The 19,501-nt window shown below is 36.6% G+C and overlaps 1 protein-coding gene across 1 annotated transcript; it reads left to right on the top strand.

The window, feature by feature from the left end:
• Positions 1–1,986: 1,986 nt before the first annotated feature.
• Positions 1,987–4,291, top strand: LOC143544282 (polygalacturonase 1 beta-like protein 2). The gene is made up of 2 exons (XM_077036418.1): positions 1,987–2,176; positions 2,277–4,291. The coding sequence occupies exons 1-2, from the start codon at positions 2,105–2,107 to the stop codon at positions 4,110–4,112; spliced, it is 1,908 nt and encodes a 635-aa protein (XP_076892533.1). The 5' UTR covers positions 1,987–2,104; the 3' UTR covers positions 4,113–4,291.
• Positions 4,292–19,501: the final 15,210 nt, after the last annotated feature.

Here is a 19,501-nt window from a genome sequence, read left to right as displayed (position 1 = left end):
CGCCTGGGTCGTCGCCTCAGGAAGGCTGACCAGGCCTACCGTCATTGGCGGGGGAGTACTCTTCCCTACTCCACCCTGGAATGCGTCAACATCCACGCCTGCACAAAGAAAAGTATTAAAGATGGAAAACTATGAAGTTAAAAATAAAGTTTGTACTCACGGGTTTTCTTGAGCCTGAAAGTACGGACAGGCGGAGATGAACCCGATGGAGCCGGCCTCTTTGCGCCGCTCACCGTCGTCATCCGGGGCTCTCCGGAGGTGACAGTCGTCACAGCCTCCGGAACGGTGGTCTTCTCACCACCGGGGTTCTCCGCCACCTCTTCGCTCTCGGCCTCTGAGTCAGACCGAGGCACTGGATCGGCAGTGGAGGCCACCTTCTCCTTCCCCTTCCCGCCGGCAGCTTTCTTCTTCCGCACCAACGGAGGACCATCTGCGGATTCCTCATCAGAACATACGATTAGAGGAATTCCAGCAGAGGTTTCAACATTGAGGGGTCGAGGGTTGAATAGCGCCTTACCTGGCCGCCTGGCGCTCAGGATCTCGTGGCCGAGCGGGTAGACCTCCACAAACCGATCCCTCGTTTGCTCCAAGATGGGCAACTCGTTCTCATCAAGAGCACGAGTACCCATCCGAGCGGGACCATCACTCTCCCGCGGCTGCAGGAGAGACTGCAAGTCGTTCCCCTCTGAAATAAACAGGAAAGAAGTTAGAAGAAATTCTAAATTAACAAAAAGAAACAGAGCATACCGTAAGGAACAGAGTTCGAACCGTATTCAAGGACGATTGGGATTTTATGCGCATCCGCATCCTTCCACACCCGGCTCATCCCCAGCATCACCATCCCGGACTCCGCAAACCGGTAAACCGGAGATTGGACTCGGGATATCTTCGCAAACCATTCCGCCTCCTGGTAGTTGGAGGCGTGAAGGCTGGGAAGTGCTTGCCCATTCTTGAATTTCATGGCAAGGGGGATGGCGCGAGCGGAGATGTAGAAGAACTCCCGCTTCCACGAGCGAAGACTGCGCTCGGTTGCGCAAATCTTCAAACCCTTAATCCGGGTTATCAACGTGTACCACCCCTGGATGCACCTCCAGGAGTAGAAGGTCATCAGGCGGTCGACGAAGGGCTCAATGCCCAGTATCCGGCACACCCACTCGAAGTGGCGAACCTTGGCAATCGCCATCGGATGCACCTCGGTCAGGTGCACACCGTGCCTCTCAAGGACATGGTAAACAAACTTTGTCAATGGGAACCTAAGATTCCCATAGACAAAGAATGCAGCATAAACCCCGATCTTGCCTCTGGGGGCATCGTACACCGTCTGATGGGGTTCAGGAAACTCAGGCTCGAGAGACTCGAGCATGAACTTCCTGACGACGTACTGATACAGATCGACGGGCAGAGCACACTGGCACTCGCCAGCAGTACTCTTGTCATCGGCTGTAGATTCGAGATCATGAGAAGACATCTTACAAGATGAAAGAAGAAAACGATTTCAAGAGAATGCTTGCCTGAAAAGGTGAGTATTCGCCGGAAATCGTTTAGAAGATGAAGAGAAAAGTGAAAAGTGTGGATTACAAAGACATGCACAAATCTATTTCTTTTTTGTATTTTCTTGTATCACCGTATAGATTAAAAAGCTTATCAAATGCCGGCACTTGTTACTCCATATTTACCTTTGTATCATAAGATATAAAGATAAACACAAATCTCTTTCTTTTCTATATTTTGTTTACCATGGCATAGATTAAAAAGCTTATCAAATATCAGCACTAGTTACCTCATTGTTACATTTATATCATAAGATACTAACATAAACACAAATCTCTTTCCTTTTTATATTTTTTTACCACCATGTAGATTAAGAAAAGCTTATCAAATGCTTGACCCTTATTATTTTAAAAATATAACGAAACAAACTTATGACATCTAAAATTGTAATACGATAAATCTAGGTTATGGAAATTAATGAAAATTGTACGAGGGAAGTGTGTATTTATGGAAACATTTCTCAAAAATAAAAGAAATTTGATTCAAAAGTTGCACTATAAAACTCCCCACCTCCAACCAAAAAAAAAACATCATCCTCACTCACCCTTGCAAAATGCACAAATTAAAAAACAACTTCCTATTCACTCCTATCTTGATTCTCATCTTCATCTTCTCATCAATCAATGTAAGTTCATTCAAATCCAAATCCAATCAAAACCCACATTGCATTTATGTTCAATTTCATTACCCACTTTTCAATTTTTCAAATTTTTGATGTTTTACAGGTTCTCGTTTTCGCCGGAGCAACAGAAGACCCGTTTACCCCGAAGGCTTCGTTAATCCGATACTGGAACAAACAGATCTCGAATGGGTTGCCGAAACCCTCGTTCTTAATCGAGAAAGCGTCGCCGCTCACCGCCGTCCAGTCGGCGGCGTTCTCCCAACTCGCCGGAAACCAGAAAGCACTCGCCGGAAAGCTACCGGAGTTTTGCTCCGCGGCGAATCTGTTGTGTTTCCCTGACGTGGGGCCCAGTCTCGAGAAGCATTCCGGCGATGTGAACTTTAAAGAGTACGCGGAGAAGAACTTTACGAATTGCGGGTCGGGTCATCTGGGAGGATTCGATTCGTTTAAAAACTATTCGGATGATGGAAACTCGGCACTTAACTCTTTCCGACGGTATTCACGTGACTCGGTGGGCCATGGGGATAAGTTTGCCACGTATGCAAGGAACACTAACGTCCCTGACCAGAGTTTTAACACCTACGGCACTAAAGCTACCGGAGGTAACGGAGACTTTAACGGATATGCTCAAGACGTTAATGTACCGAATATGAGATTCACTTCCTATTCGGATAACGTTAACGGCCGTGAACAGACGTTTGCTTCTTACTCCCAGGACGCTAACGCCGGTGATCAGAGGTTTACTAGTTACGGCAAAAATGGTAACGGCGCCGTTAACGGGTTCAAATCGTACGGAAACAATTCGAATGTGATTGGCTCGTCGTTCTCCGGCTACGGCGAGAACGGTAACGGCGCTAACGATTCGTTTACTTCCTACGGAGAGAACGGAAACGTGCCGCAAAATAACTTCAAGAGTTACGACGATAACGGTAACGCCGCCGTTAATTCGTTTGCTAATTACAGAGATCAGTCGAATGTTGGTGACGATACGTTCAAATCGTACGCGAAGAGTTCGAACGGTGCGATTGAGAAGTTTAATAATTACGGCAATTCGTTCAACGAAGGCACCGATACGTTTACCGGCTACGGCGGCGGAACGGTTAGTAATCAGAAATTTGGATTTAAAGGCTACGGCGTGAACAATACGTTTAAGGATTACGCCGATAAGAAGAGAGCTTCGTTTGCTAAGTACGCGACGAGAGCAACGGCGGCGGAGATGGCGGCAATGAAGACGAAGGCGGCGGCGAGTGGCAAACCGGTAAATAAGTGGATAGAGCCGGGTAAATTCTTTAGGGAGAGTTTGTTACAAACCGGGACGATAATGCCCATGCCTGATATTCGTGATAAGATGCCTAAAAGGTCCTTTTTGCCCAGGGTGATTTTGTCGAAATTACCCTTTTCTTCCTCTAAGATCGCGGACTTACAAAAGATATTCCACGCGGAGGATAGTAACTCGAGTATGTATCGTTTTATCGCGGACTCGTTGAGCGAGTGTGAGCGGAAACCGAGTGTGGGCGAGTCGAAGCGGTGTGTCGGATCGGTTGAGGACATGATTGATTTCGCCACGTTTGTGCTGGGCCGAGACGTTGTGGTTAGGACAACTGAAAACACCAACGGGTCGGGTAAGACTGTTAAAGTTGGGTCCGTTAAAAAGATTAACGGCGGTAAAATAACAAAGTCGGTTTCGTGTCATCAGAGCTTGTTTCCTTATTTGCTTTATTATTGCCACTCGGTTCCTAAGGTTCGGGTCTATGAGGCGGATCTACTTGGCCCGAGTACTGGTTCAAAGATTAACCATGGGGTTGCGATATGTCACATTGACACATCGGCCTGGAGCCCGACCCATGGAGCTTTTCTCTCGCTCGGGTCGGGCCCCGGGAAAATTGAAGTTTGTCATTGGATCTTTGAGAATGATATGACTTGGGCCGTTGCTGATTAAAAAGCTTGTTGGGCTTAAAACCCTGTTTGGGCCGAGTCGGGTGCAAAAATGAACCGCTTGTTCGAAACAGTAGAAATCTGGATTCTATTCGCTTATATCATTTTCATTTTTTTTGTTTTAATATTGTAATGACTGGTTTGTTTTTTTAAGTTAAGAAATTCGAATCAAAATGATTAAAATACATAAAAGGCGTGTAATTTATTGAGATCGATAAAAGACAGTGTTTTAGAAACCGAACTGTGATCAGGGGCGGACCCACATAGGTCCGATCGGGGTCCCGGGACACCGATGTTTTTTAAAAATTACTTAGAGACGGTATATTAAATTTTGTAAGGACCCCATAAAAATTAATACTTGGAACGCATACTATTAACATTGAACTGGTACAGTGGAAAGTCCCTTGTTTTACTTGTGAGATGTTGTAGGTTCAAGCCCCATCATACTCCTCTTTTGTTGTTTTTTAATATCCTAGTCTTAGTTATTCAGTTAGGGTATTTGTGTTTTTTGTTAATTTCTCTCATATAGTCATTATCACCATGCAACATATATAATGTTAACATGGATTTTGCATATTCTTTTATTATTTACCTTGTGTATGTATATTATAATTAATCATTTATTTGTGTTAGAGTTATTTTTCAAGTTTTGGTCAATTATGTAAGACCATATATATAGATTATGTTCATGTTTTTCGGGTATGAATTAAAAGTGTATGTTTCATCTAGTTTGTAATTTAGATTCTTTCTACTTACTCGTTTCCAATGACACCATAGTTCCGTGTTTTATTATGTTCCTCGCCTCGACCCGACCCGAATAACGACCGACCAGAAAAATTTTGTAAACCGAAAAAATTGGGACCCCATTGACAAAAAATCCTGGGTCCACCACTGACTGTGATCTCTTAATACTGAAACCAAGGGATTCAGTTGCAAGCTAAAACTGGTGGAAAGCCGTGGAACCAACAAAACTGTTAAAAGGCGTCGGCTCAATTACAATTCTTTGATGCAATATTATTAGCGTCGGTTATTAGGAGTGGTTAACTATAAATCTGGTTTCAAACAATGCAGGTTAGAAGACTAATGGTCAAAACTTATTTGTATATTTACGATTGAGATAATTATTTAAATGACGTCCTGTGAGTGAACAGAAAAAATATAATAATAAAGTTTTGGTGAAAACTAAATCCATCCGACTATTGTAGCAAGAGTTATATGCTTGTCGTCTTGTAATTTGATCATTGATTTTTGTTCGCTTTATAATTTAATTATTTTTCCTGTAACTTAAATTGACACCTTACCAAAAGCTAAATCACTCCTCATCATTATAAGATGTTTATAACTGTTATTTTATTAGACTAAAAATCAAACCTATCTATTTGTGTATTTTACTAGCATCAACTGTTAATAATATATCTAGTCTTAGTTATTAGAAAACCTCTATGTTCTTAGATGTTCCCAATTTTAGATTGTGAATTTAATTCGTGTTGCTTGTTAAAGTTTTGAGGTTAAAACATCTCTTTCAATATACTATTAAGATGTTTAACTTGTAACTTTTAGGAAACTTTAACATATAAAGTTTGAAAAGAAAAATACCTACGATTAGAAAAACCTTGATTTGCTGACCACTTTGCATTGAATTCTAGAACAACACTACAAAACAAGCTACTCAATTATGGAACACTTAATTAGTTGTCAGATATATTGTTGAATTGATGGCTTCAATGGTTTACCAAATATTGTTAGTAAGCTGTAATTCGTTAAAATATAAGTTAAAACTGGTTTTTCACTAGAATAAAGATCAAAATGTTAACCATTCATGAGTTTGCCACTAAACTACAATAATTTGAAACATTTCGATAGGTCATTCCATTTACCTAACCAATAAATAAAAGTAACTAATAAAAGCTTAAATTGTCCATCGTCGTGTTTTTACCTTACATGCTAGCTAGTCAACTCAAGTGTCATATTTACAATTTTGTCAATTCTGATGTTTTATTGTGAAATTAAGCAAATATATATTATTTTCTTATTCAGAAAAGTTCAAATATTATATTCTAAAACTCCAAATTCACGAACAATTCGACTGTCACATGACACAAAACAATAAAAAGGAGTGCCAACCAAATTATAATACTTCACATGAGGAGAAACATGAGCAATATAAAAATAAAAGAAAACTAAATTCGAAATAAAAACAAATTTATTTAGTTAATAACGGGCACATGGTACCAAAGTAACATGTATTTGATTTTTGTTTTTCTGTTTTATTTTAAATGTGTGTGTTTAACACCAAACTCTTTTGTGGAATTCCACTACGTTCAAATTATTTCAAACCAACTCCTCTTCCTCTCAATCAATAATAACTAGTACTTTAATAATTGTTTTTGTTTTGTAACTACTTTTTATTCATAATTATATAAATAGATATCAAAGATTTGGAAAATAAATAAAAGGCAAAATAATGATAAGGATAATACATTTAATGAGAACATGATTATATTTTTTAATGACGCATCTGCAACATACAAATAAGTAAGATGTCTTGTAGCTTGTATTAGCCCAGTGACATAAATAGTCTGCTAAACATTCAAAGGTTTTGGGTCAAATTCATGGAGTACAAAGACATCAGTCTTGAAAAAACATATTAAATGATTCTAGTAGGGTTGTTTCAAACCCGATTAACTGAATTGAAATTGTGCCGTGATATGCTGTTTACGCTACGAGTCTTGTAATTAATAAAATCTATATATAGCTATATATACACACACGCACGTATACTTGATACTCATTTGGATCCGGCCTAACGTCCATTCTCGTGTAGATTCAGAACTTTTATTTAGCTATATGGTTTGTAAATCAAACTACTTTTATATATATTTTTTATAAATGTGGGTTATAAATAAATCAATACTATCAAAGTATTAATTAAGATGTTTTCAATTCGTGTAGTGGGTTTTATATGAAAGCCATGTGTAAATGACTAGAATTTAAAATATGTATTAATTAACATAATAAATATCGTTAAACAGATGTGGACTATTAAGTTCCACTGGTCCAAAAGCGATAAAGCATAATTGAGGCCCATATGTGGGTTACGAGGAAAAGTTGTGCTAGGCTGTTAACTGTACTGAAATACTGATGTTTACTACGGAATTTCTTTGGGCCTCATTCCTCATTTGAAAACAGAGATTTGTTATTGGGCTTCACGAGTACACAAGAATGGACATTCTTATGGGCTAGTAGGCTTAAAAAATGAAACTTTTGGATTTATGGACTGATTTCAGTTCGTTGTTATGATACTAGTTTCTTTTAAAGTTTTGTCATTGTATTTATTGGCGGGAAAAAACCCGGTTCCACGACCGAACCAGTGCACCCAATCCGTGGGAAAAAACCTTGTTTCAGTTTCTCATAAACAATCATACTTAGACCCAGAATTGAACCGATCCCACAGGAACCGGTTCAACCTCAACCTGGCCAAAACATAGACTCAACCTGACCAAAACCCGATAAAAACCTGGCAAAACAGGTCAAAACCTGACCACACTGGGAACCGGTTCCTATCCGACCCGCCAAGTTATTGATTTTGTTGATCATACCTAGACCGGTTATTGAAAAAACCCGGCTTACCTCTACTTGTAGTTTTGATTCGTATATGTCCGTATTTTTTATAGTATAAATAACGCTCAATATGACAGCAGTAGTAGTTGTTAGTAGCTTAATACTTACTTAGGGACATGCCTCAAGAAGCATCGTTAAGTTATCTTTCTTTTTTCTTGTGAAGTTGTATTTGCGTTATAACTTTATAAAACGTTTAGCCATTATTTTGTCCCCTTTACCAAGAAAAAAAAGGAAGAAAAATGTCTAAAAGTGATCCTTTTAGCTTTTAATGTTTGTCTATGCTTATTGTTTAGTGTTGACGAAATAAACTTAAACAAGGGATTCACTTAGAGAAGGAATACCTTGTAAGTTCCATGATTCGAAGCAAAAAAATATGCAAGCATTAGCCTAGATTGCACCTTTCGTCCTTTCTTTTCAAAAAATAATCTAGTTGCGAAGGCAACATGTAGAACTTCGAATCGCACTTGATGAACCAACTTATAGTAGAATAATTTGGAAAATACTAAATACTTTTGGTTCAATTCAGTTTTTCCAATCTTGTGGAATATACAACCAAAACCAAATCGAAAGATTTAGTTATGCCAAAACCAAAAATCAAGCAATTTATTATGCATTTAGTTTGATTTTATCATTTAAATTGACTGCAATTCGATTAGATGCTTAATTTGCTAATCATTGCATGTTTTTTGTAATTTTTTTATTGTATCTAAGTATTTAATCCAAATTCCTCAATATTTATATTAGGATGTTCTATTTATAATTTGTGATATAAGAAAAAAAGATATTTTTTGACAGATTAACATAAATATAGAAATGTACTCGACAACATGTCCAATTTAGAAACAAACATAAGTTTTGTATGATTTCGAACTTACTCAATTGGGACATTGGTGGCTGACCGACCTTTGAAAATATTTCAGTAATCCCCAAAAACCGAAAAATAATGACACCTGTAAAAAGAAACTGGTCCCACCTTGACCACGTGTATCATCCATGTAATAAGTTCAAAAAATAATCAAAAGAACAGCAATGCTTGCATCATAACTTGTACATTACGAATATAAATTTGTACCTCAACTTTTAGAACCCTGAAATGCAAGGGTGTGCTCTCTGTCTCCTTATAGCTTCGAAAGGACTCTTTTGCCCCCAATTCATCTTACAATTAACTGTTTCTTTGTTCAATTAAACGCCAAATGAAGTACCAAAACGAAAACGATCGTCATAAACCCTTGCTGATCGTCAACGATAACGGTTACGGTAACGGTAACGTTAACGCCGTCGCCGGAGACGAGTTACTCAATCCGACGGAGGCGATAACTTCGATTCTGAAGTCGTGGCTCAACGGCCACTGGCTACGTTACGTGCTTCTAATTATATTTTCTCCGTTACTAATCCCTATCGTATGCGTGATTTCGCCGTTCCTTTGCGCCGCCGAGGTCTGTTTCTGCTTCTGCCGTCGCCGTCGTCGGTGCCGGTTGAAGTCCGATCCTCCGCAGCCGCCGCCGGTGATACCGACGCCGCCGCCGCTTCCGCGGCGTCTGAATGATGTGAATCCGAAGGTGAGTTTGTTAGATAGGTATCTGGATGATCAATTAGAGCTTGCGCTTGAGATTTTAGATGAATGTGGCGGTGATTTAGGTTATTGTTATGATTATATGGATGATTTTGATTGTAATCGGAGTAACGATTTGTGTTAGACTGAGCAGGTGTTGTATAAGCAAGGATCTGATTGTATGTATATAACTAATTTCAGTAATACCTAGAATTTGATCAAATTGTGCTATCAAACAAAATATTCTGGATTTCTGATTATAGCTTTATTATTATTATTATTATTATTTTTATTTTCTGTATCCATAAAAAATAATCACACCACAAAGGCACAAATCTATATAAATAATACATAACAAGTAAACCTCAAATCCAAATGCCAAATATGTCCATATTATGCCAAATGCTTCTATGCTGTTTTAGTTGATTGCAAGATATTGTCGGGTCAGCTAAGTTTTCTTACTTTTTTCTTTAACGGTGTTCGGTGAGTTTTCCGGTAATAGTTTCTCCTTATTGAAAATTATAATTAGAAAGATCAATTATGTGTTGTCATGTGATGTTGTGAGGGGTGACACCTTACCCCACATGAGGCCTAAACTAAAGTGTGTGTATGTTGCGTTCAATAAAATTGAAACATTTATAGTTGATTGGGATCTTACAATTAGAATATCAAGGGAATAAGGGGTTTTCATAAACGGATCATGTAGTACCCCCTCATGTCTTAGTCACAAAGATTAGGGTGGAAGAGCATATCATTTGAACACAAAACTACCCAAAACCGGTGTGGCACCATCTTATGAATCCAAAACTGTTTTGGTTTGACACATTAGTGCAACGACACTTGATTTCCTCTGCCTCATCTCCGGGTTATTAAAATCAACGGTCCTACCCGTTCCACTTGCGTCATTGTTCCTGCCCAACCAAAAACTACTCGAGCTATGCCCAACCACCATTATGTCATTCCCAAAAACGACTTCTTGATTCTCTCCTAAAGATTAAAATCGACAATCACACATGATCATTGTTTGCTAATGTGAATACCAGAATTGCTGTACTAAAAGAGGCACAATTATAAAGCCTGTTATATGTTTAGTTTATTTAAACACCAAGTAAATTATAAGTTCAGTTCATTATATTAAAAAAAGAAAAAAAAAGCACTTAGTCTGCTAACCGAAAAGAACTAGTATAATTTCTTACAAGCGTTATTGACTTTTAATATATGACAAAACATACAAGTTTGCATATTAAAAACGTTGTAATTTGGTCTTTTGTACCTTTATTTTTTAATTTTTTAATTCATAACTTAGCAAATGGATCCAAGTATAATAGAAAGATGGGTAAGTGGGCAACAAGCTGTGCCGCTACCCTCTTTTGAATCGCAAAACCAATCTACTGAAAACAAAGTTATAGTTCTTTGACGTCAATAAGTTACTCTGCACGACCCGCTGAACTCTTTTAAGAAACGTAATAGCTTCGGGGCCAAGGGACTCAAATGTATCAAAAGCAAAAGAATTGAAGACGTGTTGAACCTTGGCTCATGTTTTCTCATGCGTAGTAATTTTTCTTGATTCCGCCTTCAACACGGTCTGCCAAACAACAAGCCCGGTATACCTAAGCCCGACAAAAGGATATTCCAGTAAGGTCTATACCTTTATTTGATTAATAAATTAACGCCTTGGATGTTAGTGGCGATGGCAAAAATACTACAAAAACCTTCATGTCACTAAAGTTGTTTGGCATGCATTCCGTTTAAAGTAAAAACAAAACGATTGAGTCATGATTGAAAGAAAATTTAAACTTGTTCATGAATAGTGTATACTAAATATCACTTCGTGTCCTGAAGAAATTCAACAAGAAAAGAATGAAACTTTATAAAGTCACATGCGATACGAATTTTCTAAGTACACCTTTTTTAAAAAATAACTTTTATTACGGAAAACAATACAAACTACTTTTAAGTTAAAACTAATTTTAAATAATTGTACTACAATATTATGTCTTAATCTCTCGTTTATTGTTAATGTAGTGAAGTGTTGATATAGACTAAAAGATTTAATTGTAACTTTATCTTAAAGATGTGATAAGTTGAATAAAAATTGTTTATAAATAGGTTGATTTATAATATGTTTATCTTTAACAAAACTAAATTTAAATGGATAAATTAACTACAAGGCCACGTGTTATGACATTTGAGCCAAAACAAGGTACACCTCAGTACGTATTTATCGATTAAGCAAATAAACGTCTTTTACGTAACAAACGAACGATTAACCGAACGGGTCGGGTTATGACCCAGATATCCCGGGGGGCCATCTATAAGTGAGATACGTTTAATATAAGCTAAAATATTGGTAATATGGCCGTAGTTCGATAGCAAACAAGTTAAACGAAAACATGCTCGTTTAACTACCCGCTATAGATTTAAACACGAAAGATAGTTACAAACCAAGTATTGTATCATCCGTTAAGCCGAAAAAGACTTACCAAACACTTATTTGAAATGTTTTAATCAATCCGTGAAAATATTTTCGATTTTTACAAACATATAGTATGTTTTTATAAATTTACACAAAACTAGCCGAAAAACACTCGTTTTCGCACTGTTTGACGCACCCGATAAGTTTTTCGCACCAAAAACCGAACCCGAACTAAATTTGGACCTGGGCTTTCGCATTTGGGCCTTTAGAATCAGTTTATTGGGCCAAAATGGGCCTAAGGGGGCCCAGCCCCTGTTCCGATCGCAAGGGGGAACCCCCCCCCCCCAAGGGTTTTCTTTTTTTTTTATATAATTTTGTGAGATATTTTGGCATCAAATATTGTGATACAACTTATGGACTTCTTCTTCTCCAGAAAAAATCTCAAGAAACCCTAAGTTAAACAACTTAAATAAGCTACTTTTATACTTGTTTAACCTTGATTAATATCATAGAAACATGTCTTAATTGCTAAAAATCATTCCTAACCATGTAAAAATCCTAAAAATGGTCCATAAACATGTTTTGATCATACAAATGGTAAGGAACCTGTTTTGATAGTTTTTTTGGCCATAAACACGGATTAAAGGGTTGAAACGGCATTTTACGGTTCAAAAGTTCGTTTTTGTGCACTAGCCGAAACCCTAAGTTAAGGGCTGTTATGTTGATGAAAATTGCTTAGTTTGTGATATAGGACTTGTATCTAGCCTACATAGGAGCACAAGAGCTTGAAAAGTTGATTAGAAAGGCGGAAACGAACCAAAACCGCTAAGGTAATGCCGAAACACTCGCTTACGGGCTGTTTAGGTTAAGGTTGTGATGTGCATATTATTAGGCCTTGAAATTTTTCAAGAACATCAGGGACCATGTCATTGAGTCCCTGTTCAAATTTGGTAATTTTTCGATCATCCGAGAATATTTGGCGAATTTATTACCGAATTGGGACGTTTAATGGGGAAAAATAGTTAAAATGCTTCAAAAATTATTAAATTTTTCTGAGAACTCAGATTTAATGTATTTTGATCACATATGAATTTTGGGATTATTTGGAAAAGCCTAAGGGTTTTTTGTGCATATGCGTTCATGTGAATTTTTATAGCCGAATTTGGGCCGAAAAGAATATTGCACGAGCTTTTTACATTCTGGAATTGATACAGGTTGTTTTGGGACATAATTTGAGTATTCAGGAATTTTTGTGGAATTTTTGGGATAAACGGACGATTTTCAGGCGAAATATAGCTGATAAAATGAATTTTTATAAATTAATAAATCAGTAAATAATTCCAGAAATATTTTATTAAAATCTACATATTTTAATTGATAAGTGGCTGAATTTCATAATTTAATGATTAACAGTTAATTAATTATGCTAATTTGAAGATTAAACAAATTCAATTTTTATAAAAACCGGCAAGTTCGCGACTAACGATCCTGCGGGAATATCAAAACACCAAGAGTGATCAAAAATCATATTTTTGGATTAATTAAGTAAAAACGAACATTTCTGTGAGAAACCTGGACAATCTGGATAGATTGTGCGCGTTTCTTCTTAAATCAAACTGAATTAACGGAAACGGGCCCTGTAGCTAATCCGGGATCCCAATATGTGATCTTTCTTTATAACTTAATCATTTTATTAACCAATACATTTACCCAAGCTTATTTCCCCATAACTGTTTTCTGAACGCGTAAACGAACAATTTGGCCTAGCTGGAAAAACGGGACTCTGAGCAAGTTCAGTTTTAAGTATTAGACATTGAACAACATCACAACCTAAGCCTATTTCCACTTTCTGGGCGTTCCAGCTATATCCAGATTAGTTGTACAGCCCAGTTTAGTATTGAGATTATAATAATATTAAAAGATTAATATTATTATAATATTGATTATAGGAAACCGTGATTGCAAGTTATACAAACCTTGAACCGACGTGCTACTGATTATCTACTAAACAGTGAGTTTCATGACCCCACTTCTAAACTGTTTTAAAAGCATGTTTGATTACATATACATACCTGAAACATGTATTTATATGAATTATGTAAGTGCTAACACACGAAAGTCCCCACTAACACAGTGACTAACTTCGAGCCGGTGGCTTGTGAATAGTGCTATTGGTTTGACAAACCAAAACGGAGCCGGCATGTGTTGCTAAGACTTTACCTCGTTTGCACATGACCATTAATATACAAACACGCTATGTAGTGTTAGACATAGCTACCTGGGGCATATTGTGGGCGGAAAGGGGGCCACAGTGGTTGATTGGGCGTGGAAATGGATGCACGCAACACAAATAGTCAAGGCTTCACTGTAGCTTAGCATAATTATATCATTTACATACATACATATTTATATCATGATTACAGGTGTTTCTTGTGAATATTCATAACTGTTTTCTTGAAACTCGTGAACTTCACCAACTCTAGTAGCTGACCCGTTTTAAACTGCTTTTCAGGTATACCAAAATCGGAATGATTTGGTGATCTGTTACTTGCCCAAGGTGTGTGGTTGATGCTATGTGAATAGAAGCAAGGGTGTTAGTAGTAAGATCGTATAGTTAACGAACTAGTTTGGTTTGTATCACCTAGACTGTAAAACAATAATAGAACAATGAAATGTAATATATTGTAAATTAGTTTATGATGTTTCTTTATAAACAATGTGTTGATACCAGAGGTGTCTGTTACATTCCCGTTTTACGCTTTCGCATTGTGCTAGTCGGGGTGTGACACGTGTTATACCTGCAAGGAGCCTTACATGGTCCGGTGTGAAGAATTAGATGTGAGTGCTCTAAGGTAACTAACTATACTATGAAAATACCTAAATTGTTTGTAAGTGTCACACCCCGACTAGCACAATGCGGAAGCGTAAAACGGGAATGTAACAGACACCTCTGATATCAACACATTGTTTATAAAGAAGCATTACAAACTAATTTACAATATATTACATTTTTTCGTTCTATCATTGTTTTACAGTATAGGCGATACAAACAAAACTAGTTCGTTAACTATACATTCTTACTACTATCACCCTTGCTTCTATTCACGTAGCATCAACCACACACCTCAGGCAAGTAACATGTCACAAAATCATTCCAATTTAGGTACACCTGAAAAACAGTTTAAAACGGGTCAACTACTAGAGTTGGTGAGTTTCACGAGTTTCAAGAAAGCAGTAATGAGTATTCACAAGTCAACACTTCTAATCATGAAATAAGTATGTATGTAAATGATGTAATTATGCTAAGCTACAGTGAAGCCTTGACTGTATGTGCTGCGTGCATCCATTTGCCACGCTCCATCAACCACTGTGGCCCCTTTCCGCCCACAACATGCCCCGGTAGTTATGTTTAACACTACATAGCTTGTTTGTATAAATATGGTCATGTGCAAACGGCGCTATGTGACACGGCAACCAGGCCGATTCCGTTTGGGTTTGTCAAACCAATAGTACTATTCACAAGCCACCGGCTCGAAGTTAATCACTGTGATCGTGGGGACTTTCGTGTGTTAGCACTTAGATAATTTACATCAATACATGTTTCAGGTATGTATATGTAATCAAACATGCTTTTCACCCCAAAAGTTCGTAAAACAGTTTAAAGAGTGGGGTCATGAAACTCACGGTTTAGTAGATATTCAGTACTGTATCAGCTCGTGGTTTGTTCGGTCCGCTATCAGTAGTTCCTATAATCAATATTATAATAATATTAATATTTTAATATTATTATAATCTCAATACTAATCTGGGCTGTATAACTAATCTGGGTGTAGCTGGAACGCCCAGAAAGTGGCAATAGGCTTAAGTTGTGATGTTGTTCAATGTCTAATACTTAGAACTGAACTTGGCTCAGATTCCCGTTTTTTCAGCTGGGCCAAGTTGTTCGTTTACACGCTCAGAAAACAGTTATGGGAAAATAAGCTTGGGTAAATGTATTGGTTAACAAAATGATCAAGTTATAAAGAAAGATCACATACTGGGGTCCCGGATTAGCCACGGAGCCCGTTTCCGTTTATTCAGTTTGAATTAAGAAGAAACGCGCACAATCCACCCGGATTGTCCAGGTTTCTCATAGAAAAGTTCATTTTCACTTAATTAGTCAAAGAATATGATTTTTGATCACTCTTGGTGTTTTGATATTCCCGCAGATTCACTAGCCGCGAACTTGCTGGTTTTTATAAAAACTGAATTTGTTTAATATTCAAATTAGCATAATTAATTAACCGTTAATCATTAAATTATGAAAATTTAACCACTTATCAATTAAAATATGTAGATTTTTATAAAAATATTTCTGGAATTTATTTACTGATTTATTAATTTATAAAAATTTATTTTATCAGTTATATTTCGCTTGAAAATCGTCCGTTTACCCCAAACAATTTCCAAAAATTCCAAAAAAATTCCTGAATGCTCAAATCATATCCCAAATCAACCTGTATCAATTCCAGAATGTAAAAAGTTCGTGCAATATTCTTTTCGGCCCAAATTCGGATATAAAAATTCACACGAACGCATATAAACAAAACACCTTTAAACTTCTCCAAATGATCCCAAAATTCATATGTGATCAAAATAAATCAAATCTGAGTTCCCAGAAAAATTTCATAATTTTTGAAGTATTTTAGCTATTTTTCCCAAATAAACGTCCCAATTCGGTAATAAATTCGCCAAATATTCTCGGATGGTCGAAAAATTACCAAATTTAAATAGGGACTTATTGACATGGTCCCTGATGTCCCTGAAAAATTTCAAGTCCTAACAATATGCACATCACAACCTTAACCTAAATAGCCCGTAAGCGAGTGTTTCGGCATTATCTTAGCGGGTTTGGCTCGTTTCCGACATTTTAATCAAGTTTTCAGGTTCTTGTGCTTCTAAGAAAGCTAGGTACAAGTCCTATATCACAAACCAAGCAATTTTTCATCAAAATAATAGCCCTTAACTTAGGGTTTCGGCTAGTGCACAAAAACGAACTTTTGAACCGTGAAACACCGTTTCAACCATTTAATCCGTGTTTATGGCTAAAAAAACTATCAAAACAGGTTCCTTACCATATGTATGATCAAAACATGTTTATGGACCATTTTTAGGATTTTTACACGGTTAGGAATGATTTTTAGTAACCAAGACATGTTTTTATGGTATTAATCAAGGTTAAACAAGTACAAAAGCTACTTATTTAAGCTCCTTACCTTAGGGTTTGAAGGTTTTCTGGAAAATCAGCTTGCAGCTGCTTGGACCTCAGTTTTTATAAACCTAAATGAATAACCAAGCTTGTAAAATAAGTTTTATAAAAAGAATGGGGGGTGGGGTTGGGCTGGCCGATCGGAACCCATGGGCTGTTTTGGCCCAATAATCTGGTTTCTTAAGCCCAAATACGAAAAGCCCGGTCCAAAATTTAGTTCGGGTTCGGTTTTTGGCGCGAAAAACTTATCGGGTGCGTTAAACAACGCGAAAACGAGTGTTTTTCGGCTAGTTTTGTGTAAAATTATAAAAACATACTATATGTTTGTAAAAATCAAAAATATTTTCACGGATCGCTTAAAACATTTCAAATAAGTGTTTGGTAAGTCTTTTTCGGCTTAACGGATGATACAATACTTGGTTTGTAACTATCTTTCGTGTTTAAATCTATAGCGGGTAGTTAAACGAGCATGTTTTCGTTTAACTTGTTTGCTATCAAACTAAGGCCATATTTCTAATGTTTTAGCTTGTATTAAACGTATATCACTTATAGATGGCCCCCCGAGATATCTGGGTCATAACCCGACCCGTTCGGTTAATCGTTCGTTTGTTACGCAAAAGACTTTTATTTGCTTAATCGGTAAATACGTACTGAGGTGTACCTTGTTTTGGCTCAAATGTCACAGTAAGCTCGTTCAAGACAATGAAAATACGTAAATTGTTTGTAAGCTCATTCAAGACAAAAAGTTTCTCTTTGAGGGTCGGGCTGCATTTTATTTTTTATTAGAGCTATCAACTTATTAAACATTTTTTTATTATAAATAAATAAATAAATAAATAATTATTTAGAATCCTAAAATACAGTCGAAAACGTGTTAGAAGGAATATCCTATGTTCACTCCAGCTATCTCCTTTACTTGTTCCCCTTCTAAAATGATTGCGTCCAGCAAATGCACAAGATACTTATCCACCCTCAATAGTTAAAAATTGACATAAGCGCCCCTTTTAGTTTTGCAAACTCATTTTAGCCTCTTACGTGAATCTTATACAAACTTTATTGTTGGTTATAATTTGAGATATTGCTTTTGTTCACTACAAAAGACAGTTGAGTGGTAAAAACTCCATTAAATATATATAGTTGTAATTTAGTTCTGGCTAAATTAAAAAAACAAAAAAAAGGTAAGCTAATACCTGATACTCCTATGACATGGGTACTTTGTTCAGATGGTTAAGTGCAAGAAACTTTAACTTTAGCTAAAATATTAGTATATCTTTTTGTTTGTGTTAGAAAAAAGACAAGTTAATGAATGACTCTACCAAAAGGTCAATCAAAAATGGAGTTACAGCTGGTGTTCATACAAATGAAATGATACTACGATCATAAAAATGAAAATGAAGGCAATATTTATCTTTGCTATGTAATTATCTTTATACTTTAATATCTAGTGTAATTACATGTCAGATATTACATGCATAAATAGCTATGGCATACATTATATAAAAATGTATGTAGTTTTTTTTGACAATCTTGAATCTTGATCACTCGTAATATGATTTATGAGATTCTCTACTGTTTTCTTCATACCAAGGCCGTTGTCAACACTAGGTCTCCTATAGTCCTAGACTTTCCGTACATGTAGTGACGGATCCAGAAATTTTAGTCAATAGGTGCCAAAAATGGTTAACCTAGAAAGGGTCAAGTCAAAATGGGTCAATCTAAAGCGGGTCCAACCAAAATGGGTCGGGTAAAAAAATTACATTAAATAAGTCATGTATAAAAATGTAAGCAACAAATTTCAATAAAACATAATAAACAAAATATATATTACAGCTGATGAAAACCTTTCCATATGTATCATAGCTCAAGGCTTTTACTAAACCAACGAAAAAGTTACATGGTTAAATAGTGTAGAATAATAAAAAGGAAATGATATTATGAATATCTCATATTTTGTCTAATTTTCATAATGATCCAATTAGACTCAAGAATTTATCGCTATATAAATAATTAATTAATAAAATGGTTAGACAACTAAATAACCTGGGCTTAATGTTATTTTGTGAAAGCAAAATTAAACTTACGTTTGACGAGTTGGGTCAGAATGGTGGGTTTGGGGCACTAGAAAAAACATGGAAGGGGCATTTGGGGTCTTTGAACCTAATATATTAGAAGTTTATTGAAGAAAATACGTTCTTGAGGGGATGCCTACGCTCCCCCTGACCCAACACTGAATCCGCCCCTATGTACATGATTTCTTATTCCTCTATGTTGCTTCTTTACTACTTTGCTTGTCAGTTGCTAAGTTAATCACATTGGAAATTCCTTTTAGTTTCCAAATATATCGAGTCCCGTCCCTTATAAAATACGAAAGTAATTTTATTATTAAATTTAGAGAAACTTATGACAACATTAACCATGCACATGTCTCTATTTATTAAATTAACCTTAAGTTATAGAATTATTATTTAAAGTTAACGTTAATCACATTGACTACATATATGGATGAGTTCTGTACTGTACCGGAAAGTACCCGTATAAAAAATCAATAAATCAGGG

Source organism: Bidens hawaiensis, unplaced genomic scaffold (assembly GCF_021521415.1).
Source record: "Bidens hawaiensis isolate Kalapana, Puna unplaced genomic scaffold, B.hawaiensis_p1.1 tig00013505_1, whole genome shotgun sequence".
NCBI classification, from domain to species: Eukaryota; Viridiplantae; Streptophyta; class Magnoliopsida; order Asterales; family Asteraceae; genus Bidens; species Bidens hawaiensis.
The sequence above is the reverse complement of the archived record's forward strand: the minus strand, read 5'-3'. Positions and strand labels throughout refer to the sequence as shown.